This window comes from Vicugna pacos, chromosome 16, assembly GCF_048564905.1.
Source record: "Vicugna pacos chromosome 16, VicPac4, whole genome shotgun sequence".
Classification (NCBI taxonomy): Eukaryota; Metazoa; Chordata; class Mammalia; order Artiodactyla; family Camelidae; genus Vicugna; species Vicugna pacos.
Window position 1 is genome coordinate 49952485 of NC_133002.1, and position 22545 is coordinate 49975029.

Genomic DNA, 22545 nt, shown 5'->3' on the forward strand with positions numbered 1-22545 from the left:
CTTTTCTGCTTCACAATAAGTCCATATATAAATAGATTGCGAACAGTGCAGTACATGGTCTGGACACTCACATTTTTTGTTTCAGGAATGGTCAGAAAAGACATCCATCGTCCATCCTGATTTTATTCAGTTAACAAAGGGGGAAGACTTGAGAGGCCCACTTGCCCAGGAATAGAGTACAGTACTGACCTCCTCATGATTTAAAAATGCTGTGACTTCTCATCCAGCACCTCACATTCTTCACAGAAGGGCTGTAGGGTCTGGGACAGCACCAACACTTTTCAGTGGTGCTTCAATGAAGCACCATTCTGGCCAGGAGAGTTCTAGGTACCCTGCACCTGTCTTTCTGATGACTCCATGTAGGCAAGGGTGGGGCTGCACCAAGGAGGCTGGAGTGTAAGCAGCACCAAGTCACTCCTCCTCATACTGTCCTCCCAGAGGTCCTGGTGGCTCTGCTCACTTCCGCCTGTGCTTCTTCTTTTGCTCCTTCCGTTGCTGTGCTCTTTGGTCCTTCTTCATCCTCGAGTCCACCACCTTGAAGTGACCTCTGACCCCAGCTGGCCGGCGCACTTTGCGGCCCACACCTTTTTTGGCTACAACATAGGTGACTTGGCGTTTCTCCTTTCCGAGCCCAGCCTTCTTGTAGAGACTGTAAATGGAAGACAGGTTAGAGGCTTTCTGCCCCTCAACCCCATGCACCTTTGTGGTGACCTCTCCCCACAGCACCCCCCAGCCCCTCACCTTCGGAGCTGTGCCACTTTCTCCCGTTCTGAGATGTCCACTGTGTTAACCACAGCTTCTGCCTTCTTCTTGGTTTGCTCCAGCTTCTTCAGCATCTGTGTGGGGACCTCCGTCAGGGTTGACCTCTTCCCTGTCCTGCCCTACCCACCCAGAATCTCAGACAGCCCTGCTGTTTACCCTCCGTTTCTTTCTGGCCTTAGCTTCAGCCACTTTTTTGATGGGACGTGCATTTATTTCCCGCCACCGTTTCCGGTAATACTCCACTTCCTTCTTATCAATTGGCAATTGACGTATGCGGTGCTGCTTTTCCTCCTGCACAAACCACTCTGGAAGCTCCCCTTCATCCTCGTTAAACGTGTACCTTGGTGGATAGGACACAGCCCTCATGACCAGGCTTTCTAAGAAGCAATCATCCACCTGCCCCTCCCCCGCCACTTATCACGACTTTTTGGTCCTTTACCGGCTGAAGGAGTTATCTATGAGGTCCCTCTTGGCTTTTTTGGAAGAAGCAATAATAGCACCTAGAGCAAGGCCTTCAGGGTCCAGTATCCGATGTTTCACTAGAGAGGGAAGGAGAAAGTCAAATACCTTGGCGAACACTCAGCTCCCAACACTGAGCCTTCACGCCGCCTCCCATTCCACTAGGTGCAGAGCTCTCACCCGGGTCCTCGATAGGCACAACCTCAAACCCATCATCGTCATCTGACTTGGGCCCGCGGCTTCGCTTCTTCCCACGGCGTGGTTTCCAGCTGTGGAAGTGAGGACCGTGCGCGAATGTCCCATCATCACCCAGACCACTCAGACCCCCTCCTGCGTCACCTCAACCCTGGCTCCTATTTAAAACTGAGGAACTTGCAGAAAGCTTGCCACACAGGCTATACTGCAGACCACTTAAATCAGAATCGTCAGTGTTTTTAAAGTTCTCGGTTGACAGCCAAGTTTGAAAACCCCCAACTTAGCGGGTAACGGTTAGAACCACTGCTCCCTCTCATCCCTTCTCCGGGTGGGCGCAACCACTCACCTATCTTCGTCCTCACTGCTACTGCTGTCACTGTCAGAGCTGCCATCTCTCTCTTCCCCTCCAGGGCCAGTGGCAGCTTCTGTCCCTGAAGGAGCCTCTGCCTCCTTAGGGGTCTCCTCCTGGTACGGAGGAGGTTTCCTCTCAGTCTGCACACTGGAAGGAGGTGGTGGTGGCTGCTGCCCCTTCCGACGGCTCTCATACAGCAGCTGGGCCTGACTGATCTCCAGGGCCTCATCGGCATCATCCTCCATCCCACTGAAGCCGTCCTGTGACAGGGAACTCGTCAGGCACCCTTCTCCCAGGGAACGCCAGTCCCTGTCTGTCCCGGCCCCTAGCCTCTGCTTACCTTTGAGAACCACAGGCTGGCTTGTTCTTCCTGCAGTATTGCCTTTTCCTCCAACGGAACCAGCAGTGGATTCTCTTCTTCCTCTTCCTGTTTATCATCTTCTGCTTCAGCAAATCGTACACTGCAGATGCAAGGAAAGTGGGTGGAGGGTCAGTGCCCTGGAGGACTTGCTCCCCCTGCTGCTGCTGGCAATACCTGCCACCAGCTCTGCTTCAAGACTCGAGCTGAGGTTGTCAGGACCTCCTCCTGCACACCACCCCCAAACCCCCTCTTACCACTTTTGCTCCTTTAGACTCTGAGGTTCTCTGACTCCTGCCAGCTCCTCTGGATCCAGGTCACTATCCAGAGATGCATCTTCCTCCTCAGCATCCGATATGTAGATGTCATCTCTTGGCAGATCAGACAGAAACGTGTCTGCAGCACTCATGTCCCCTTGTGTTACCTCCTCTAACAACTGAGGTTTGAAAGAAACAGCGGTCAAGGGCACTAACAAGGAACATACTGCTCTCTTCCCCCCATGTTCATTATCTTAGTTTACTCTTAGCAACTTAGCAAAACATACTGTGCAAGTACATTATCTACTTTTTACAAGCATGGAAGTGATGGGGTTAACTTTAAAACATCCCATTCTAGTTCACTCAGTTGTCTCATCTTCAATGACAGCAGAAACAGGTTTACGGAAAAGAACCCCGTAGTCTATACAGTGTCAAACTTTAAAATGTTCTACAACACTGGTTTTTAAAAAATTACTCTCAGAAAGCACCTTATCACCTGAGAAAAATACAATCTACAACTCTTGTTTCTACTGAATAAAGGAACCCAAGCAACATACATCTAAAAGGAAGAATTGTTTCACTTCGATTTTGGAGGTGACATCTGGTTAAATCTTTTCCTCATCGCAAAGGTAACTACTATTTCTTGAATCACATACCATCATTTTTTATTCCTTCCAAAAGCCCTAGTAGGTACGTTTTGTTACTTCTTTTACAGATGAGGAAACTGAGGCAGAGTGCATAAGTGGTCATCTGCTACTGCCTCTCCTGACGACCTGGTTATTACATTCCCACACAAGAGCCATGAAACCTCACTTTGTGCACTGCTTTTATCAAGAAAAGGAGACTGTCCAGTAATCAGCAGAAAGCCCCATGGGCAGCCTAGTGCAGCAGGGTGCTAAATGGTCTCCGTGAACTGAGGAACGCGGTTCCTGTGAACCGTCCATCGCACGTGCTGGTAACCCAGGGCCCGGGTTCATCTATAACGCAAGCTTCTTACAACAAGGGCTTCTTGGTTCTAATATCCTAGTTCTATGAGGTTAAATCTACATCACAGTCACAAATCTCCCTACTTTCATCATTTCAGGTATATGTTCCTTCCTGGCCTTTGAAAAAAGAGGCTCTTATTTTTCCTCTTGGTCTCCCCTCACCAAGTAATCTTTTATGGGTAAAACAGCAACCAAGAGTCATGGCCATTCAGCACCTACCAAAAAGACATCTGGTGCCCCCACCTCCAAATGCCCAAACACATCCTCCTGTCTCCTATCTGCCCCAACCCTGCCTCACCTGGTGACCCCGGATGGTGCGCAGGGAGAACATGCCTGTGTCCCCCTCGTCTGCGATGGAAACCCCAGGAAGGTCCATCTTCAGCTCCACACGCTCCCGCTGTTTTCTCTGCTCACGGAGCAGCTTCTTTTTCTTCCTGAGGGGATGGGACGGTTTGAGGATCAGAGCTGCTCAGCTCTGAAGACTCCCTGTCCAGGCCTTTATCCTCTCCCATCTTCATCTGCTGAGGGACTCTCTCCAGCTCCCCTCACCTCTTCAGTTCTGCCACCTCCTGGGCCTTCATCTCTGCCAGGGTCCGGTTCAGTTGTTCCTCCTCCTCCTCCTCCTTAGAGGGCTGATGCCCAGTCCCAGCTGTTGATGCCTCTTCATCACCTTCTTCCTCTTCCTCCCCAGAGCTGAGGCTGACAAAACAGTCCCAGGAGCTGGTTATTTTCCCAGACGCTTCCCCCCCCCAGCGCCCAGTCAACACCTGCACTGGTTTATCCCCCTCCTCACCTGATGTCCATTGCCTTTGCTTGTTCTTTCAGCTTCTTGGCCACATGTCGCCGAAGCTTCGTTCTCCAGTTCAGGAGGCACCTGCCCCAGAAACACCATTCCTGACCTTACTGTCTCCCTCTTTGTCCCCACCTCCTCCTCTGTTTTAGGTGCACACCCCAAATTCCACATTTGAGCCACGTAACTCCTAGGGCTCAGGCCCCCATCCCAACCTCTAGCACAGCAGCATCCTGATCCCAGAGATCCAACATTTCACTCAAAGGCCTTCCTCTGCCTTCGGGGCTCCCCCTTCCAGTGCACACCTAAGCTCCTTGCGCCCCAGCACTTTGATATCCTGACAGCACACCCGTATGTCCTCAGTGGTAGCTGGATGCCGTGCCAACTCGTCATCATCAAGCGAGATCTGTTTTGGAGAAGGGGAAGGAGTCAGGGGAGATATTCAGGCCATGTTTCTGGGGCCCCTTCCACCCCTCAGGTCTGGGGACTCACTTCGCTGGCTTTGGAGAGGAAGTCAACAGGGTTGGCAGCTCGGAGGAAGTCAGTGACTGTGGTTCGGTGGTAGAGAGTGAGGTCGCCCTCAGCATAGCCTTCAGCCTTAGGGAGGGAAATAAAGTTGAGCAGTCCCTCCTGGGGTGTTAGGAGGACACATCAGGCCAACCGCCCCAGAGTTCCACCTGAAGGTGGCCCCACTCCCCAAGCACACCTTTGGCTTCTTCTTAGTCACCAATTCAGTAACAGTCTTGGCCTGGACTTCAACCTCCTTGAAGGCAAATTTGGGATCAAAGAATTTACTGTCAACCTTGTCAGGAGCCAGGAATCCTGAGATAATAGAATATTAATAATATTAAGTGTGCTTTGGTATATGGGAGACTGAGTCGGGAGAACAAAGAAAGTTATGCCCACCCTGGCAGACCACGAAGATCTCTGCAGATTCATGGCGAGAGGCTTGTGGCTTGGTGGCTTGGACATGGCGGAACAGCTGCTGGAAGATCCACAATAAGGGCTGATAGTCACGGGAACGGAAGACCTTTGTGATGAAGCAGCCACCACGGCCCAGAAAATCACAAGCCAAACGCAGAGCCATCAATGTCAAATGGGCTGTGGGAGAGAGACAGTTGAGGACCTCCGCAGCTTGGGAGGGCGTGCCCACCTCCACCCTCATCTCCATGCACTCCCTCTCCACCCCCCAATCTCGGCACCTTGTGAATAAGCATCGTGGACCCAGCTAGCTCCCACGTTGGGGGCCCCGTCGTTGAGCACAACATCAACTTTCCAGGTCTTCAGCTCCTTCCTCAGGGCCTACAAAGAAGGAAAGAGATTATGACAACAGAAATGCAGAGATGGCTATGAATGGATTCCCAGGTTCAGACATTCATCCACCCAGACATTTGTTGAGTGCCCACCATGGGCCGAATCCTGTGCCAGGCCCATGGGATACAACAATAAGTAAAAATAACACATTTGTCTCCATGGAGCTTACAGTCTACTAGTGAATCCACCGGAAAGGATTTCACAGAAATCTCTGGCCTTCCTCCAATTCTAAACACCTATTTCGTCTCTCTCTTTTTTAAATGTCTTTATTTCACTTTTTCTTTCTTTCTTCTTATCTTTGTCAGGGACAGGGGCAGATAATTAGGTTTATTTACTTATTTATTTTTAGAGGAGGTACTGGGGCTTGAACCCAGGACCTTGTGCATGCTAAGCAAGCAGATCTACCACTTGAGCTATACCCTCCCCCAAACACCTCTTTAAAGTCGGGGTAGACACGACATATTATGGGATCTGTAATATAGACAGTATGCAGGCACTGCTTAAGGAATGGTAAACAGGAAAAATGTAACTTCAGGGGACCAGAGTGGGAAGAGGAACGGTTGTGGGTGTCTGCATATAAGGGGGACAGGAAAAGAGGTTCCCATCACCTGTCTACAGCGTTCTGTTGTAATGTCCTCCTGGAGTGTTATCACATTGGGAATAGGCTTGATTGGAACCAGATCCACTCCTGGAAGAAATCAGGGCAGGCTACTGAAAAACGGTGCCTCAAGCAGGAAAGAAATGGAGATTACAGTTAGTGTCTCACACTTCCACCCTCTGAAATACCCAGGTGAGCTACCTGTCACTCACCCACAATAAGGCTGGATACAGGCATAAACTTGGCAGCCACCTGCAGCCTATAAAAGAGAAATAAAGATTAAAATACCCAGAACTAACCCTCCTCCTCTTTTGGCAATGTGATCTCTCACACCGGTGTTAGGAACACCTGCCAAGTGCAGTAGCCAGACATGTCATGTGTACACGTTCCAAACCTTTTTCTCTACAGTTTATGTTCTAAAGATTAACGAAATTTGAGTTTGGTATTACTGTATCCCTCCCTCCCCCAGTGCAAGTCTGTCATCCAAGGCCGGAACCCAGAAAGCTTCCTTAAGGAGCGACAAGTGCCGGGTGTTACGCACCATCCACCTGGTGCAGCGCACAGGTCCAGCAAGGCTCGGGCTTTTTGCAGAAACTGAAAGCGGCGATTCAGCTGGATCAGCTTGAAAGCAGAGCGGGAACGGTAACCTGGGGACAGCGACAAAATAATAAAGTCCGCGAAGCGTTTTCCCAGCAGGATTTCTGCGGCCTCACAATCCACCACCCCTTCAGCGAAAGAGAAACTCAATATTCGGAAAGAGGGGCGAACTGCCCAACGTCTGTGGCTCGCTCCCCCGCAAACGGCGCGAACCCTGACTCACCAGTCTCCTTCGCCAAGTGATAGAACTTGTCCCGCCGGCTCTTCCCGACTTTGCCCTTCTTGCCCATGGCGGAATGGGGGAGTGTCACTCAATCTGGAGAGAAAGCAGAAATAGGGACGTCTCTTCCCGGAGCAGTAGACCAAACTTTCCGTTCTCCACTCGCCGCCACAAACACCATTCGTTTTTCCACCACCCAGGGCCGTTTTCACCACCCCTGGAGCGGCACATGTAGGCAGCAAACGCATTTCCGCTTCCGCTTGCGTCTCTTGCGCCCGCGACGCCGACTTTTCCGCCATCTTGAGCGTGGCCACAAATTTTTCTCTACACTTTGTCCCCAGGTTCTGTAAGTTGGAAGCTGGCACCAGGAAAGAAGGTTACTTTAACCAAAACCGAGATTCTAGACAGTAACACTTAGGAGTTTCGTGCCCTCTTCTTCCCATTCCAAATCTCCTGACCTCCCCTAGCCCTCCTCTTTTCATGGTCCCTGTTATTTGTTATCGTCTGTCTTCTCCCCGCCCATTGACCCGGAACTGTTCTCTGTCCGGGTCTTCGGTCCCCAAGCCCCTGATTCTGCGCCTGCGCGCCAAAGAGACTCTGATGCCGGCGGTCACCGCGGAAGAGGGAAGATGGCGCTTGACGGACCAGAGCAGGTATGGCGGTGGCGGCGGCCGGGATGGGAACCGGGGCTTGATGCGGAACAGGTGTGATCCAAAGTGGGCAGTCGGCCGGCGCAACAGAGTCGAGGGAGTTGGGGGTGGGTGGACCAATGCAGACTGGGCCCTGCCTGGGACCGGATCTGCTGTGTCAGCGCCGCCACCGGCGGGTCAGGGCAGAGCCAGGAGTGAAGGACCCGGTGGAAGCCGAGTGAGAGGAGCCGGGGGAGCGGGAACCGGCCCTTTCGCGAGTCGCTGGAGTCAGGGCACAAGTCCTTCTTGCTGGCTCCTCCTGTAGTAATAACGCTTCGGGTTTGTATAGCGTTCCCGTGTGTGTCGTCTCTTGATCTCCTGATAGTCTTAAGAGGTAGGAGGCATTCTCATTCTGCTTTTAGTTTAGTCATGGGGAAATGGAGGGTTCTGAAGAGATGGAGTGAGGGGTTAGAACTCACGTTTTATTAAGTCTTCATAGTCCAAGCTGGAAGTAGCTTTTTACCTTCGATGTTTAGCCTGTTGTGTAATAGTTACACTGTGTCTTCAGATGGAGCTGGAAGAGGGGAAGGCAGGCAGTGGACTCCGCCAATACTATCTGTCCAAGATTGAAGAACTCCAGGTGAGAATGGACTCCAAAGGTCCAGAGGGAGCTAGAAGGGGATGTAGGATTGACGAAGAAGATTTCTCAAATCCATGTAGTTCCACTGGGGGCTCAGTGAAAGAAGAAACAAGCCAACAATGTAAAGTACATGAAGTTATTAGTCTCTTGTTCCCCTTAAGTCCCATCCATTTGAAGGTAACCAATACTCAGTTTGTTAAACATCTTCAAGAGTCAGATTTAACAAGAAAGGTACCCCAGCCCAAGGCCATACCTTTTGGAAGAAGCCTGAATGAAGGGCTTTCTTACAAAAGGGAACACAGGCTCAGGAGATGAAATTTATCAGAGACGGGTTGAGGCATAGTGAGGAAAGACAGAACTGAGGAGTCTGGACAATGCTGATTCCATGGGACTGAATGAAGAACTGGACAACCCAGTGCTCTAGCCTAAAGAGGGAGCAGGGACCACAGAAATGAGAATAATAATGTAAATTGAATGGAAGAGAGCCACAAGGAAAAATTCTGAACTCGTTACATTTGCAGATATTATATTTGGTTTGTCATTTTTGAAATGTTTTACGTGTGCTTTCATTTGTTCTTCACGTTAGTCCTGAGAAGAGACAGGGTAGGAGGTGCTAGACCCACTGGCAGTTTGGTAATAGATGTAGACCTTTTAAATGGCTTTCATTAGCCTTACCCAGCTGTTAATTGCCAGCAGTGGGGCTAGAACTTAGGCTTCTAACTCAGAGATCTTTCCACTCTACCATGTTATCACTCTGTGAGACTGACTGTGTGAGCCAGCTGTTAACTCTTCTCAGTTGGGGTTTGATATTCCTGGACCAGTATTAGACAAGCAGCTGTTTTTTGATGGTTGTCCTACGCTCCAGAGGGACTCTTGGAGGACAGTACAGGGTCATTAGGATCAATATTAGAGAATCTGAAACATGCAGGTGCCCTGTACTCTTTCCTCACTCAACTCATACCAGCCTATGAGGGTCTTGGCCAACATTTTAACCTCCTACTGTTTTCACCCCTTTGCTTGTTGTCCTCTGCAGCTGATTGTGAACGATAAGAGCCAAAATCTCCGGAGGCTGCAGGCACAGAGGAATGAGCTTAATGCAAAAGGTGAGGGGGGAGAGATGGGAGGGCTCCGTGTGGGCAGTTTGTCTGAGATCTAACTGTTCAGTCTTCCTGAAGTGAGTTTTCACATTTGGTGCTGTTTTCTCCCAGTAGAAGGGGATGCTTTGCACTGTCGTCACATAGTTGTTCACATGCACATCTCTCTCCCAAGCCCCATCGTAATCTCTTAAGATATGAATTTTTTACTTTTTTGAGGCTTTCCCTTCAGAACTTTAAAGCGGCGCTTTGTTCACGCATGTTGAATTTAGTCATGGGTGAGGGGACACCAAAGTGTCTGGGTGACCACTATGTCTGTTTCCCATCCAGTTCGCCTGCTGCGGGAAGAGCTGCAGCTGCTGCAGGAACAGGGCTCCTATGTGGGGGAAGTGGTCCGGGCCATGGATAAGAAGAAAGTGTTGGTTAAGGTAAAGACAGTATGACCCTAGGGGCCAGCCCACTGCCCACTGCATTCCCATACCATGTGCAGTGACGACACTGTTCTGTCATTTTACTGTAATAAGACTCATGGGTCTTCCTGGGTGAGGTTGGTGATTCGGTGGCTGTCAGGGAAGGTCATGAGCCCTTGTTTCTCTAGGTACATCCCGAGGGCAAGTTTGTCGTAGATGTGGACAAGAACATCGACATCAATGACGTGAGTGCTGCAGGTGAGGCGGGAGGTGGGGGTCAGCTCTCACCACACCACTTCCTCAAACTCTCTCCCCTCACCCAGGTGACACCCAATTGCCGGGTAGCCCTCAGAAATGACAGCTACACTCTGCACAAGATCCTGCCTAACAAGGTTGACCCACTAGTGTCACTGATGATGGTGGAGAAGGTGCCAGATTCAACTTATGAGATGATTGGTGGGCTGGACAAGCAGATCAAGGAGATCAAAGAAGTGATCGAGCTACCCGTTAAGCATCCTGAGCTTTTTGAAGCGCTAGGCATCGCACAGCCCAAGGTGAGCAGGGCTTCTGTGGAGGGGGCTGTGCTGTTGCCATATGCCTCCTGGCTGGGGCTGAACTGAATGTGCGGGGCAGGGCTGGGGAGATGTTGGGATTGACAGGAGCCTACTTAAGCTGGCCCTTCCCACGCAGATGGTGCCAGAGCACTGAAGTGGTTTGGGTATATGCTCCAGAAGGGACCTTGATACTTTTTGTGTCTCTAGCATCTAGCATGGGATCTATCTAGCACAGTGCAAACCCAGTAAATGTTCAGTGAGTGAGACGTGGGGCTGGCTTTCTGCCCTGAGTCGTGCTGTTGCTCTCTAGGGAGTGCTGCTGTACGGACCCCCAGGCACTGGGAAGACGCTGTTAGCCCGGGCTGTGGCTCATCATACAGACTGTACCTTTATTCGTGTCTCTGGCTCTGAATTGGTACAGAAATTCATCGGGGAAGGTAACTGTGGCCAGAAACACCACAACTAAAGCTGGAATAGAGGGGTGGAAACGAGGGTAGGGAGCTCATCAGCTCTTTGACGCCAGCTTGGCCTCTGCACAGGGGCAAGGATGGTGAGGGAGCTGTTTGTCATGGCCCGAGAACACGCTCCGTCCATTATCTTCATGGACGAAATCGACTCCATCGGATCCTCACGGTTGGAGGGGGGCTCCGGAGGAGACAGTGAGGTCCAGCGCACGATGCTGGAGCTGCTCAACCAGCTGGATGGCTTTGAGGCCACCAAGAATATCAAGGTGAGGTGGGGTCGGCCATGGGGTGAGCCAAAGGAAAGCCCTGGGTAAGGTGCAGCCTCAGGAAGGGCTTAGCTGATGCCACCCGTTGTGTCTACTCAGGTCATCATGGCCACTAATAGGATTGATATCCTGGACTCAGCACTGCTTCGCCCAGGGCGCATCGACAGAAAAATTGAATTCCCTCCCCCTAACGAAGAGGTTTGTGATGGGTAGCGCTGGGAGTGGCTCTGGCTCTGGGGGTAGGCCGTGGGCTCAGGCTGTTCTCTCCCATATCTAGGCCCGGCTGGACATCTTGAAGATCCACTCTCGGAAAATGAACCTGACCCGGGGGATCAACCTGAGAAAAATTGCAGAGCTCATGCCGGGAGCGTCAGGGGCTGAAGTGAAGGTAATTGGAGTGCCCAGGGAGAGGGGCAGAGGCAGGAAGCTCTGGGTTCAAGGGCACTGCAGCAGCACCTGTCTTCCTTTCCCCACGCAGGGCGTGTGCACTGAAGCCGGCATGTACGCTCTGCGGGAACGGCGAGTCCATGTCACCCAGGAGGACTTTGAGATGGCAGTAGCCAAGGTACAGGCCTCTATCTTTCTGCCTTTGCTGATGATGGCTCTGGAGCAGTGGGGTTAGGGTACGTGTTCACCCAGTTTCTAACTCAAATGTTGTCTCTCTCCAGGTCATGCAGAAGGACAGTGAGAAAAACATGTCTATCAAGAAGCTGTGGAAGTGAGGCGGGTGTCCCTAGTGTGGATCCCTCAAATAAAGCTCTGCAGGACAAGCCCTTGAGGACTTGAGTCTGTTAATGAGTGGCTGCACTGTTCAGTGACCAGGTCTGGGTACCACCAATAAACAAAGGTTTATTTGGAAATTTCCAAACCTGCCAGAAGTGGCACTTGCCAAGCCCTAGGCCCACCCTCCTTTCCAAGCTCCAAAGGGCAACAACAGTCCTCCCCGCCTCCCCGCTTCGCCTCCCCCTGCCCTCCACCAAGCACGCACGCCCACACCTCAGGCCCTGCTGGAGGACTAGTGTGTACCCTCCCTCAAGGAGGTGTTACCCCTGGGCCCAAGTGCTGGGTGGCAGCCCTCTGGCATCCCAGGAGATGATGGCGGCCAGAGCCGCTTGCATAGATTGAGGAAAGAAAAGAAAGGAGGAGGCACCAATTAGGGCTCCCTAAAAAACCCCAACTTACCCCCCCCCCGTACAAAAAAAGTGGCTCCCGCATAGAAAAACCTGCTCCACAAATAGTGCAAATACCCGAAGGAAAGGAAAAAACCAGCAGCTAGGCTGGGCTGGTAGGAATGGCAAAGAACTTTGGTTTAGAAGGGCTGGGAAAAGAGGGAGCTGTGCCCCTCTTCCTCGCCCAGCTCCCCAGAGCCAGTGCTGACACTCGCCCCAAGGGGGTCTGTAAACAAGCAAAGCCAGCAGCCTTTGGTTCTGAAAGTCTCGGTTGCAATGTCAGAGCATAGCCTCCAGGCCCTACTTGGGCCTGCCTGCCTGCCTGGGGCGAGGAGGCCTCTGCTGTGAACCCAACTAAAGCCAGCGTGTGAAGTGGGTCAGTAAGTAAGGCTCTGGGGACAAGCAACAAGGAATCCTATCACTACATTTATGAAGCTAAAGCCGGGGAGCAGCGGGTGACAGGAGACATCCTCAGCCCGCTCCTTATCCTACGCGTCTGCACCCCAGAGGGTGGTCCCCTTCCGGGCGGAGGAGGGGGTGGCTCCAGGGCCTGGAGAGAGGAAAGGATCCCTGAGCAGTTAGGTCAGGCGGATTCCCAGCACCTGTTCCAGTTCCTGCCTTCGCTGCTGCACCTGGAGGAGGAGAGACCAGCGGCTCAGGCCTGTCTCCTGCCAGCCATGGCCAGCAGCTCACCCTGCCCCTCCCATGTGTAGCAGCTCACAGCCACGGGCCGTCAGGCGGGGCAGAGCTGCCTCACCTTGGCAAAGATGTGTCTCCCCACTGCTTCCTGGGCCCACGGCTGATGGTAGAAAGCAGCTCGTCTCTCCTCCTCGGGATTCCCAATCACATCAGTGATGATCTGCAGAGAGCCAGGAGGAAAGCCTTAGCATGATGCCCACCTGAGCTGATCTGCCCCTGGAACCAGAAGCATAGTGATTGGGGTAAAACCATCCAGAGCTTAACATGGGCTCAACCTCTGGAAAGAGGACCACACCTTGAGGTCTCGGCGCTGGGAACGGAGCCATTCCTGGATGAAGTCCTGAGGGTCAGTGCTGAAACTGAGCATGAAATCCCTCTGAGTCTTCAGCTGGTTGATGGACTCAATGGTCTCATGGATCTGGGGAAAGGGTGCATGTGTCAGACTGGTCCCCACCCCTAGGGAGTCTGTTTCTAGGCCTAACCCCAAAGAACTCAGACAAAGATCACTTTCCAAGGTGCCACAAGGATGCAAATAACCGACAGAGCCTGCCATCCCCATCTTGGGCCGCAGAGGAGGCTGGGAGGTAGAGGACCCACCTTGACATCAAGGGAGGCAATCTCCTGCTGATTGGTGGTAGAGGCCAGGAAATTGCTCATCTGGGCCTTGAGCGGGTCATCCACCTCCACGTCAATGTCATAACAGGCTGTCTTCTTCTGGTCATTAGGATCCACACTACAGATACAAGGCAGGACAGGGTGGGAAAGGTGAGCACACAGCCGTCTCCGTCCCGCCCACCAGGGCCAAATGCACACACTCTGGGAGCAAGCAACCAAACCTGCTGCTTCTCTTTGGCTTTACATCAGCCAAAGGTAAACTGCTCTTAGACGAGCCCTCCCATCCCCTACTTCCCACTTACCTAATGACATGGTTGATGACAATGGGGTCTGGATGCTGCAGCAACCCAGCCAGCTTCATAGGAATCTCAGAGAAACGGAGTCGGCCACAACTGAAGATCTGGAGAGGGCACCAGAGGGTTGGTGATGCCTCTGAGGGCATAAAGGGAAGTGGACCCAGAGTCCCAGGGTCCATGAGGAGAAGGTGGCCAAGGACTGGCCAGTGGGGCTCTGGAGCAGCAGGCAAGGCAGGGGCTGCGAGACTAGAGTGGGGTGGCATCCCAGCTAACCTGGCGGAAGTAACGGTTGCAATTGATGTACTCGCGCTCGTGGCCATCCTGCAGCTGGTTGTGTTTGATGTAAAGCCACAGGGCCTGCATGATGGCAGCCCTCGTCTGCGTGTGCACCCCCAGCAGCCTTGCCAGTCGGGGGTCCAACTTGTACTGGGGAGGCTGGGAATGGACAGAGGAGATCAGAGGAGGGGTTCTTGTGAAAAATCAAAGTGGGAGAATAGGGCAGGGATAGGAAGGGTTTACAATAAGAACCTGCTCCTGTCCCCTAGAAGGGCATCCCTATGACCCCAGACATGGCCCCAGGGCATGTCACCTGATGATCCAGCATGAGCAGGAGAGTGCATTTGACGTTGAGGTCTCCAGGCCGTTTCACCTGGAAGCCATCTGTCTCCTGGGTGGTGGGCATCCGGTGCCACTGACAGGGAGGAGGGGAGAAGAGCATGCACATGTGGCCCTGCAAGGGGACCAAGGACATTTCTCTGCCCACCTAGCAGGTCAGCCTGTGCACCAGAACCTCAGGCCCACTCTCACCTCCACCAGGTGGTTGTCAGGCCCGTACAGTTCCTTGTCCAGCTCAATGACGAGGCTCTTAAAGAATGAAGAAAACTTCCTCTTCTGTTTGCTGGGCTGCAGATACAAAGGGTGTGAGATGCGGGTGCTGCTGAGCTCTCAAGCTTAAGCTATATTAAACTCAAAACAGAGGAATATTGTTTCAGCCCTTAAGCTCAGGGCACTGAGGATTCCTGGGCCCTGAAGGAAGCAGGGAAAAGTGAGAGACTGGAGGCAGGGAAAGGGCTCTATGCAGCCCACTGCCAGCCAATAGAGGACCCTGAATGAGAAAGGGGTACCCCTTCCTCAGGACACTTAACTGCCATCTGCAGGAAAACTGTTATAATAACCATACAAATCTCCAACCTCTTACTAGCCTGGAGCCGTGCTGAGCATGAACTCTGGCAGAGTCGTCCCCCTCAGGCAGGACTTCCCCGGAAGTGCCCAGGTGTCTGGCCCAAGTCTGAAACCCACAGAGGCCACCTCCCCTTCAGACACCTCCTTCCCCAACTCACGTCATCAAGCAGTTTTCCCTCTACTCGGAGTTCCCAAGAAGCCACCTTGTCCCCTGCTGGGGTTCCCCCAGGGGTCCCTGCGGTTCCTGCACCATCACCTTCTGCCTTGCTGGGACTGAACGTATTGGAAATATAGATCCGCAGCTTTCGTTTTTGCTAAAGAAAAAGACAACTGATTAGCTGGAGGCGGACCAACGTGTTGGAAAACAATGCCACCCAATCTTCCCAACCAAACTCATTCGGCAATCAACACAGTGACTGTGGGCCAGGCCCCTTGTTAGGTGCTGGAATCAGGAGTAGGAAATCCCAGTCCTGGTCTTCAGTGAACTCACAGTTTTATAGGGGAGACAGATGTACTACCAACAGTTCCAACAAAAGGGGATCAGTGGTGTGACAGAGGTACAAACAGGGTGCTATCAGGCAAATCAGAAGCTTCTGGCTCATATTTTAAATGAAACTGAAACACCCACCATGGCCCCAAAATATCATCCCTTGAATAGTGAAGGAAAGCCTTCACTATTCAAGGGACTGTTCTACATTACTATTTTTTAAAAAGAAAGAGGAAAAAAAGAAAGGAAAACTTCTCTAGGGATGGGGAAGAAGATACGAACTATCCTTATCTACCCTCTAGTTTTGCCTTTCAAACTTCTGACCATGATCTATAATATTTACATTTTAAATCATGATCCAGGATCCACACACACGCACATATTTATATCTAAAACAAAAATCTCATAAAATAATTTCTTTGCCACTATGGTAAGTACTATTGTGAGGAATTATTGTAATTTCTACTATTTTATATTTCATTAAAAACACGCTGGCCCTACCACTTTACACTGAGTTCGTGCTCGATGGGCAGTATCCTGCAGTGTGATTAATCCTGCTCTAGCCCATCGCAGACCCTCGCTCAGCCCCTGAAAACCAGGCCAGGGAGAGGCAGAGAAGCTTGGGAAGGCCCAGTAGCGGCCAGGTCTGCATATACCGTCAGAGGCTTTTTGATGGCCTCCTGGATCTCCATCCGCTTTCGAGCAATGGTCTGGTCCAGCTTCCGCTCAAAAGCCAAGAGATCCATGTACGCCTGAGACTCTGGGACAAGCTCCCGAATCTGGAGGAAGGGAGAAGGAATTTATTCATCAGCTTGTTTCAGCTGTAACTCTGGCTCCTTCCTCCCTTCCTTCCACCCCAAGCTGACCAGCCACTGGGTGGGCCTCCTGGGCCCCCTCCCAACATACTCACTCGCTGAGGTAGAACTTTATCTGCCATCTTCCTCCTCTTTAACCTGGGAGGACAGAAGCCCCTTAAGAGGTCAATGGTCCAAAGGACCTCCCCCCAGCCCCATCTACCTCTCCAGTCCCCAGGACCTTCCCCCAAGAGAACCAGGAGACTTCATCAGTCATCACAGCTCTTAGGACAGAAGGAAACCCTCTGTTCCACTAGAGCTGTGCTAAGTAGGGTAGGAGAAACAGGATGGTCTTACCCCCGGCGCTGGGCAGGCATCGGGGGCTGGGCCTGGGGCACAAGCAGGCGTTTTCGGAATGGGTCCATCATGGTGGGTGGCATGCCAGGTCGAAGTGGAGCAGCTGTGCCAAATGGGGAGCCGGCAGGGGGTCCCACCTGCAAGCCAGCCATGGGCATCCGGCTCCCTGGTGACATGCCAGGCCGCTGAGGGAAGTGAGCCAATGGGGGTACATAGGTCAGCGGCAGGGCCCTACGGGGCCCATAACTCATTCCCTCCATCCCTCTCCTCGGCCGGGTCCAGCCCTGAGTGGCACGCCAGAGCCCAGGCAGGAGTGCCAGGAACAAAGGGGAGCAGGCACTCGAGAGCAGAAGTGTAAACCACACCTGCCCCGCCCCCTTCAACCGCCCTGGCAGCTGTGCCAGCGAATGAGGCCTGCAGAGCCCAGGGGGTGGGTGGGAGGAGAATCCTGCCCGCAGAGAGAAGGGCCCACAGGAGTTTCTCAGGGCCCATCGCCACCTTCCAACCACCTTCCAACCCTAGCAGACTGTGCCCCTGCTCCTGGGGAACAGCCGGCTTCTAGGCACTCTGGAGGCTCTCAGATGTTTCCACCAAGCACTCCCATCCCTCTCTTTCTCCCAACTGGAGGGAGAAGCGCAGCACAGGAGGCCTGGGGAAAGTGTCACAGCCAGGCGGTGGGGTGCAGTGTGATATGAGCAGGCTGACGGGCACAGCCCCAATGTCCATCCCCTGTCGCCAGCCTGGTGGTGTGACTGAGGGAAGAAAGGCAGTCCAATGGGCTGGCAAGCCAACCAGGCAGCGGCACCCCAGGTGAGCAAGCTGCAACAGGAGGCCTTGGAGCACGTCCCAGTGGGTGGGGGGGGGGGGAGCTCAGGCAGAGTACAGAGACCATCTGGTCGCCATATGGCCCCTGCTCACAACCCGGAAGTGGACCCTTCTCTCACCTCCCTGCTGCCTGGCCCCCAATCCCTACGCCAGAAGATCCCAAAGGGGAAGCTGTGGCTCCTGAGTGGTCGGAGGGAGAGAGAGCAGCTGGCACCTGGTCTCTGCCCGTGGTCCACACACCACCTGGCAGCTGGGGCTGGTCTAGGCTCAGCGTAGCCCTGGCAATGCCAGACTGGAGAACGGAGATTAGATTATCCTGGGATGCAAGGACCAAAGCCTTAGGGTCAGCAGAGGAATCTGGGTGAGAGGCGGCTTCTTTAGAAGCCTGCAGAAGGATTTCCCATCGAGGTCCAGCCCCCAACATTTCTGTGGAGCCCATCTGGGAGTAACCCCCACCCCCCTTCCCCATGGCTGCTGCCTGTAAGGCCTGTTTGGCAGCTCTGCCTCGCACACACTGTCCCTGGCAGCTTCACAGGGCTGGCCCCAGGGCCCAGATTATGCAACCAGCACAACCAGCCAACCAAGCCAGGCTGGGTGGGGACTCGCACCGAATCAAAGGACCCCCGCCCCCAGCCCAGCATCACAGAGATGAGACTCCCACTCCACCTCTTCATCTAGCCCTAAACCCATGTTCTCACCAAGGAGGGTCAGATTCTTGACCAGATGCAGAGATGGAGAGAAACAAGCCCCAGAGACGTGGGGAAGGGGAAAAGAGTAGGGTGGGAAGGAGGCGTTTGAGAGGATGGGGTTAAACATGGGGGGCTCTGGGACTTTTGGAGTCCTGCCACAAGTCTCTTCTCATCAGGAAGAGATTCAGCTGAGCTGCTGAGAGGCGAAAGACAGTCTGTTTCTCTGCCTTAATGAGCCACAGCCAGAGATGATAAAAAACAACACTCAGGGTGGCCACAGAGGTAAGCCCAGCACCAAGCACCCTGGGCTTTAGTCTTTGCCAGCAGCTCCTGAGCTGAAGGGGAGGAAAAACTGAAGCGGGGACCTGCAGAGAGGGAGCAAAGGCCTCCTCGCTAGGCGGCTCACAAAACCTCGGCAACACTGACTCCGCCTAGGCAGGTGCTCCCGGAACAGGAAGTCCCCGAACCAGGCGGCAGGCAGGGAAGAGGCCCCTCCAGACATCTGCTCCAGACTTCCCAGGCGCGGAGCGCCAGCTCGCCAGGGCCCCAGGCTTCTCCCGAGGGGGAAGGGGCCCAGGGAAAGGCTGCTTACAGTTCATGAAGTCCCAGCTCGACCCTGCCAAGCTCCACACCTGGGCTCTGAAGCACCAGTAACTCCTCCTCTTCTAAAAAACAACCCAAGAGTTAAAAAAAAAAAAAAAAAAGAAAGAAAAGAAAAAAGAAAAGAAAAGAAAAAGAAAAAACAAAAATATCCCCAAACTCTTGGGCTCCCTAACCCCCGACCTGCAGCAGGGCTGGGCAGGCCTAGCTCTCTGCCCTGAGCCTCAGAAGGGAGCAGCAACCTCCTCTCCCTCAACCCAGCAGCAGCCCACATCCCCAGCTGGATTCTCTCTCCACCACCAGGGACAGCAGGGGTGGGAGGCTGCCGCCTCCAGAGAGCACACTCTGCCCTGGCCCAGAGCCTGTGGCCCTGGTGCTCCTGGTGGCTGGACCTAAGGACTTAGGAGGACAGAAAGCCCTGCGTATGCAGAAAATATTTTCAACTTTCTGGAGTGAACCCAGCAATCTGTTTTTTGGGGGGTTGTTTTTTTCATTTTTTGTTTTCTTTAAGCTCCTTAGTAGACTGTAATCCACAGCAAGAACTACTGTCTGGAAGGAGATGGGGTCCCTGCTTCCCTCCTATTAATAGGCTCCCCTATTTGCCCAACTTGGGCCCTGAGAGCCTTGCTCTCCCAGTTCACCTCATGCATCCCAACAGAGAGGCGCCCCCTCACTCCTCAAATCTCAAATCCCTTCTCCTGGAAATCATATAACTGAACTTGGAAAGAGGCCAAGCCAAGCAGGATCCTTCTTGAACTCAGCCAAAGTGAACTGGGGCCTCCCCCCCCCCACCCATCGACCTCTACAGCCATGAGAAGCTAGGGGCCCAGAGGAGGAGGGTGCAGAGGGAGATGAGAAGCCCCTGGGAGCAGATACGCAGTGCCTTCCTTGCGTCCCTGCTCCTAGTAGCCTGGGGCTACCCAGCCAGCCAGCTCAGCCTTGCCATGGCCCAAGGACACTCCCTGAAAATCGCTGTGGAACCAACCTCTCAGAGGCTCTCTCCAGGCCACATTTCCCACAGGTTGCAAGCTGAGGAAACTGCAGAGGTTCCTATTTGTTCCTTAGATCTGTCCCAGGCCAAAGACCCAGTGAACTGGCCCAAGGGTGGGAATGACAGATGCAGGGGTCCCTCAGAGACATCTTAGGCCCATGAATCCCCATGAGAGAGAGCAAGATGGGAATGATGGATCCCAGTTGGAGTCGTTGGGACCAGGTCCATCTCTGTCAATATCCAGACCTTTTGTTACTTTAGAGGTAGGAGGGAGAAAGGGGAGTAAGAGGGAAAAATTACTGTTAAGCATCTCTTTACAACGTGAGAGCGGAGGGGTCAGGGGAGATAGGTGTACACTACTCTGTAAGAATCCATTTCTGGGGCCTCTACCTGGAGCTTTGAGGTAGAGGAGAGTCCCAGCTTCCCTAAGACTAGAAAGAAGCCAGTGTCAAGAGCTAAGACACATAGACTGAGACATGGCATTGTTAAAACCTAAAAGCTAATTAAAAGTGGAGACGAGGTGGAAAAAGGATGGACACAACTGCCAAGCATTCAGGGGCAACCAGAAACAATGCACTGGAGGACTGATAAGCCCCTCCAGCAGGGTTAGACGGAGTTCCTCACACACTGACCCCAAGGACAGAGTCTCGGACTCTCAGTGGCCTTTGAAGCTGCAACCTGAGAAGCCCTCTGCAAAGCCAAACCCCAAAGGGGTCAGGACAGAACCCTTTGAAGCAGCTCTCTACAGGCTGGTCCAGCCCCAGACCAGCAGAGCTCGGTGGAGCCTCTCTGCTCCTCCAGACTAATCAAATCCTGGACACTATGACACCAGGCAGAACGCCAAAAACAGAGTCTGTCCACAATGGGCTGGGCCTTTCTCCTTCCTCAGGCCTGTCCACCACCCTCTCTGGTCTAACCCAGAGTTATCCCTGCGTGAAGGCCCCTGGGCCTGACGCAGGAGTAGACTCCCCCTTGCACAGGCTGGAATTCCCTGGCCCTATCTTCTGCCTCCTGTGCCGTGGGAAGCCAGGCCCTTCTTCCTCCTCCTCAGCAGCTGGGAGCCATCTCAGACACGCTAAAACTCTGCCAGTTCCCAACTAGAAAAAACACAGAGCAAACTTGGAGAAGGACCAAGACCAATGCAGGGTAACCCTGGTGTCTCAGTGAGGGCCCTTTTGCAAAACTTTCTCATCACCTCCCAGGACCCCTTACCTGAAAAGCTACACTAGACTTCTCAACCCACTGTTCACAACTCACTAGCTCCAACAACTCCATCTCTCACTCAGAATTCCTGTTCCAATCAAGACCCCAGACCCTCCCAACTGCCTCAAACTCTCTACCCCAGAGTCACTCTTACCTTCTCCCTTAACTCTTCCACCACCACCTAGCAGAGCCCAAGGGTCCCTGGCCTTGCCCTCCGCGGTACCCCGTGAACTCCGCATGCAGAGCCCCCGTGCCTTCTTTCCAGGAGGCAGCCCCAGGGCGCTCACTCGAGGCCCCCTTCGCCCCCTACCCCAGGCGTGCTCGCGGCGGCACCCGCCTATCTGCCCTCCTCACCTGGTACTGTGCCGCGGGGCCCGCGGGGCCCATGGGGCGGAAGGCTGCAGCCCCGGGGCCCCCCACGCCTCCAGTCGGCCCTGGCCCCCTGAGCGCCGGTCCAGGCAGCATGCCGGGTCCCGCTGGCGGAGGCGGCGCTCCCAGGGCTGCGGCAACGGCGCCGCCGCCAGGGCTCAGCGGGGGCAGCGGGAACCCGCCCGCGCCTCGGCCCGACATCGCTCCGTCCCGTCCGGCGGTGTCGCGATCCGGATTCCGGGCTCCGCGCTGAGTTCGCTCCGCGCTCCGTGCTCCGTGCTCCGGGACTTTCCGATCTAAATTCCGGGTTCTGGGGTTTGTTGATCCGGGTTCCGGGATTTCCTAATCCAAGTTCGCGTGTTCCTCACAAACCCAGTTTGAGGCAGAGCCGATCCTGATTCCGGTCCTGCCCGGGAAATTCCGGATCCGGGATCTGCTACGGGCCCGCCAGCCTCCCCGGGCCTCCGGAGGTTTGGCCACCCGGGTCCAGTTACCCAGAGGCGGCAACTAACTCCGCCTAACCCAGCCCAGCGTTAGGCCCCACCTATACTCAGCCGCCCAATGCGTGGATGCCTCCTCAAATCCCGCCCCTCGCGAGACCCGCCCCCAACAGACACCGCCCCTAACTGCCGAACCCAGAGTCCCGCCCAAAAGCCTTGGGCCGGCCCTCCACCGATGGGGCGGGGGCGGAAGCTGCGCACGGAAGTATGGGGCGGGGTCATGGGTCGAAGGTCACGTAGGGCTTCAGCAGTGACTGGTAGTTGCAGCACTTTTTCCTGTGCCTCCGGCTCGCCGAGGTTCCGGTCCACGCTCCCTAAAAATAGTTTTGTCAAATCCCCCTTCTACGTTTTCAGCATTAAAGACAATTTAGAGCTGTTTTCTGGAATAGAACAGCTGCCAACTTGACTTTCTTTAAAAGCCTATCCTGGTGGCTCAGAGCTGCCAAAGGACAAGGGCTGCTCCAGACCCGATCCAGCTGTGTGAAGGGTTGGCTTGGCCAAGCGCCGAGTTCTTATCGCATATTTTGAACATGCCTCTGCCTCTCTTTAAGGAAGCCTAGTCTTTACTTAACAGGAAGTGTTTCTAAGCGAAGGAATTTTGCATTAGGAGAAACCTCCCGGAGTTAAATAAGGTCTTTCTCTAGGATTTATAGCACTTTTAAAAAATTCAGTACCTTTTCAGAAATCACTGTCCTGTGTCAGAAGGTATTCAAAATACAATGCTTCAGCTGTGCCAGGAAGCCTACCCTCTGGTATTCTAGAATTTTATCCAGGTGATACCGGTGCTTCTTAAACTCTAAAGAGCATAAGAAACATCTAGGCTT

General features: G+C 53.4%; 3 protein-coding genes across 5 annotated transcripts; 1 reads left to right on the plus strand and 2 right to left on the minus strand.

Moving 5' to 3' along the window:
* Window positions 1-103: 103 nt before the first annotated feature.
* On the minus strand, window positions 104-7092 carry FTSJ3 (FtsJ RNA 2'-O-methyltransferase 3). Its single transcript, XM_072939406.1, has 20 exons — window positions 6892-7092; window positions 6613-6718; window positions 6284-6330; window positions 6082-6161; window positions 5362-5461; window positions 5066-5260; window positions 4866-4981; window positions 4652-4756; window positions 4465-4565; window positions 4163-4243; window positions 3919-4068; window positions 3668-3803; window positions 2384-2562; window positions 2109-2229; window positions 1763-2028; window positions 1402-1490; window positions 1202-1301; window positions 919-1102; window positions 742-836; window positions 104-649 (listed from the first exon to the last, which is right to left on the minus strand). Exons 1-20 carry the CDS (start codon window positions 6956-6958, stop codon window positions 457-459), a joined length of 2511 nt encoding a protein of 836 aa, XP_072795507.1. The 5' UTR covers window positions 6959-7092; the 3' UTR covers window positions 104-456.
* Window positions 7093-7375: 283 nt separating this feature from the next.
* Window positions 7376-11723, plus strand: PSMC5 (proteasome 26S subunit, ATPase 5). 2 transcript variants are annotated; one of them, XM_006199307.3, is made up of 12 exons: window positions 7376-7541; window positions 8086-8157; window positions 9191-9260; window positions 9582-9679; window positions 9850-9906; window positions 9985-10215; window positions 10526-10652; window positions 10755-10945; window positions 11045-11143; window positions 11223-11333; window positions 11424-11510; window positions 11614-11723. In XM_006199307.3, exons 1-12 carry the CDS (start codon window positions 7518-7520, stop codon window positions 11665-11667), a joined length of 1221 nt encoding a protein of 406 aa, XP_006199369.1. In that variant the 5' UTR covers window positions 7376-7517; the 3' UTR covers window positions 11668-11723. The 2 variants fall into 2 exon arrangements, with proteins under 2 accessions (XP_006199369.1, XP_015090682.1); XM_015235196.3 differs by lacking the exon at window positions 7376-7541 and adding an exon at window positions 7726-7911.
* A 45-nt stretch (window positions 11724-11768) lies between these two features.
* Window positions 11769-21744, minus strand: SMARCD2 (SWI/SNF related BAF chromatin remodeling complex subunit D2). Of its 2 annotated transcripts, none has more exons than XM_006199310.4 (13): window positions 21207-21744; window positions 16545-16729; window positions 16304-16346; window positions 16050-16172; window positions 15065-15220; window positions 14532-14627; window positions 14314-14415; window positions 13998-14159; window positions 13731-13828; window positions 13411-13546; window positions 13109-13231; window positions 12872-12973; window positions 11769-12746 (listed from the first exon to the last, which is right to left on the minus strand). In XM_006199310.4, the coding sequence occupies exons 1-13, from the start codon at window positions 21420-21422 to the stop codon at window positions 12693-12695; spliced, it is 1596 nt and encodes a 531-aa protein (XP_006199372.2). In that variant the 5' UTR covers window positions 21423-21744; the 3' UTR covers window positions 11769-12692. The 2 variants fall into 2 exon arrangements, with proteins under 2 accessions (XP_006199372.2, XP_006199370.2); XM_006199308.4 differs by lacking the exon at window positions 21207-21744 and adding an exon at window positions 18651-18723.
* Between the last annotated feature and the right edge of the window lie 801 nt (window positions 21745-22545).

Bases quoted from the DNA above. Each gene is read 5' to 3' on its own strand.
- FTSJ3 (XM_072939406.1), bottom strand. From the start codon at position 6,958: ATGGGCAAGAAGGGCAAAGTCGGGAAGAGCCGGCGGGACAAGTTCTAT. The intron at 4,069-4,162 runs GTGAGGAGGGGG...CTGTTTTGTCAG, and splicing joins GCAAAGGCAATGGACATCAG to CCTCAGCTCTGGGGAGGAAG. The intron at 2,563-3,667 runs GTGAGGCAGGGT...TTCAAACCTCAG, and splicing joins GCACCATCCGGGGTCACCAG to TTGTTAGAGGAGGTAACACA.
- PSMC5 (XM_006199307.3), top strand. From the start codon at position 7,518: ATGGCGCTTGACGGACCAGAGCAG. The intron at 10,216-10,525 runs GTGAGCAGGGCT...GTTGCTCTCTAG, and splicing joins TAGGCATCGCACAGCCCAAG to GGAGTGCTGCTGTACGGACC. The intron at 11,334-11,423 runs GTAATTGGAGTG...TTCCCCACGCAG, and splicing joins CGTCAGGGGCTGAAGTGAAG to GGCGTGTGCACTGAAGCCGG.
- SMARCD2 (XM_006199310.4), bottom strand. From the start codon at position 21,422: ATGTCGGGCCGAGGCGCGGGCGGGTTCCCGCTGCCCCCGCTGAGCCCT. The intron at 14,416-14,531 runs GTGAGAGTGGGC...CCTCCCTGTCAG, and splicing joins CTGACAACCACCTGGTGGAG to TGGCACCGGATGCCCACCAC. The intron at 14,160-14,313 runs GTGACATGCCCT...GTCCATTCCCAG, and splicing joins TGCTCATGCTGGATCATCAG to CCTCCCCAGTACAAGTTGGA.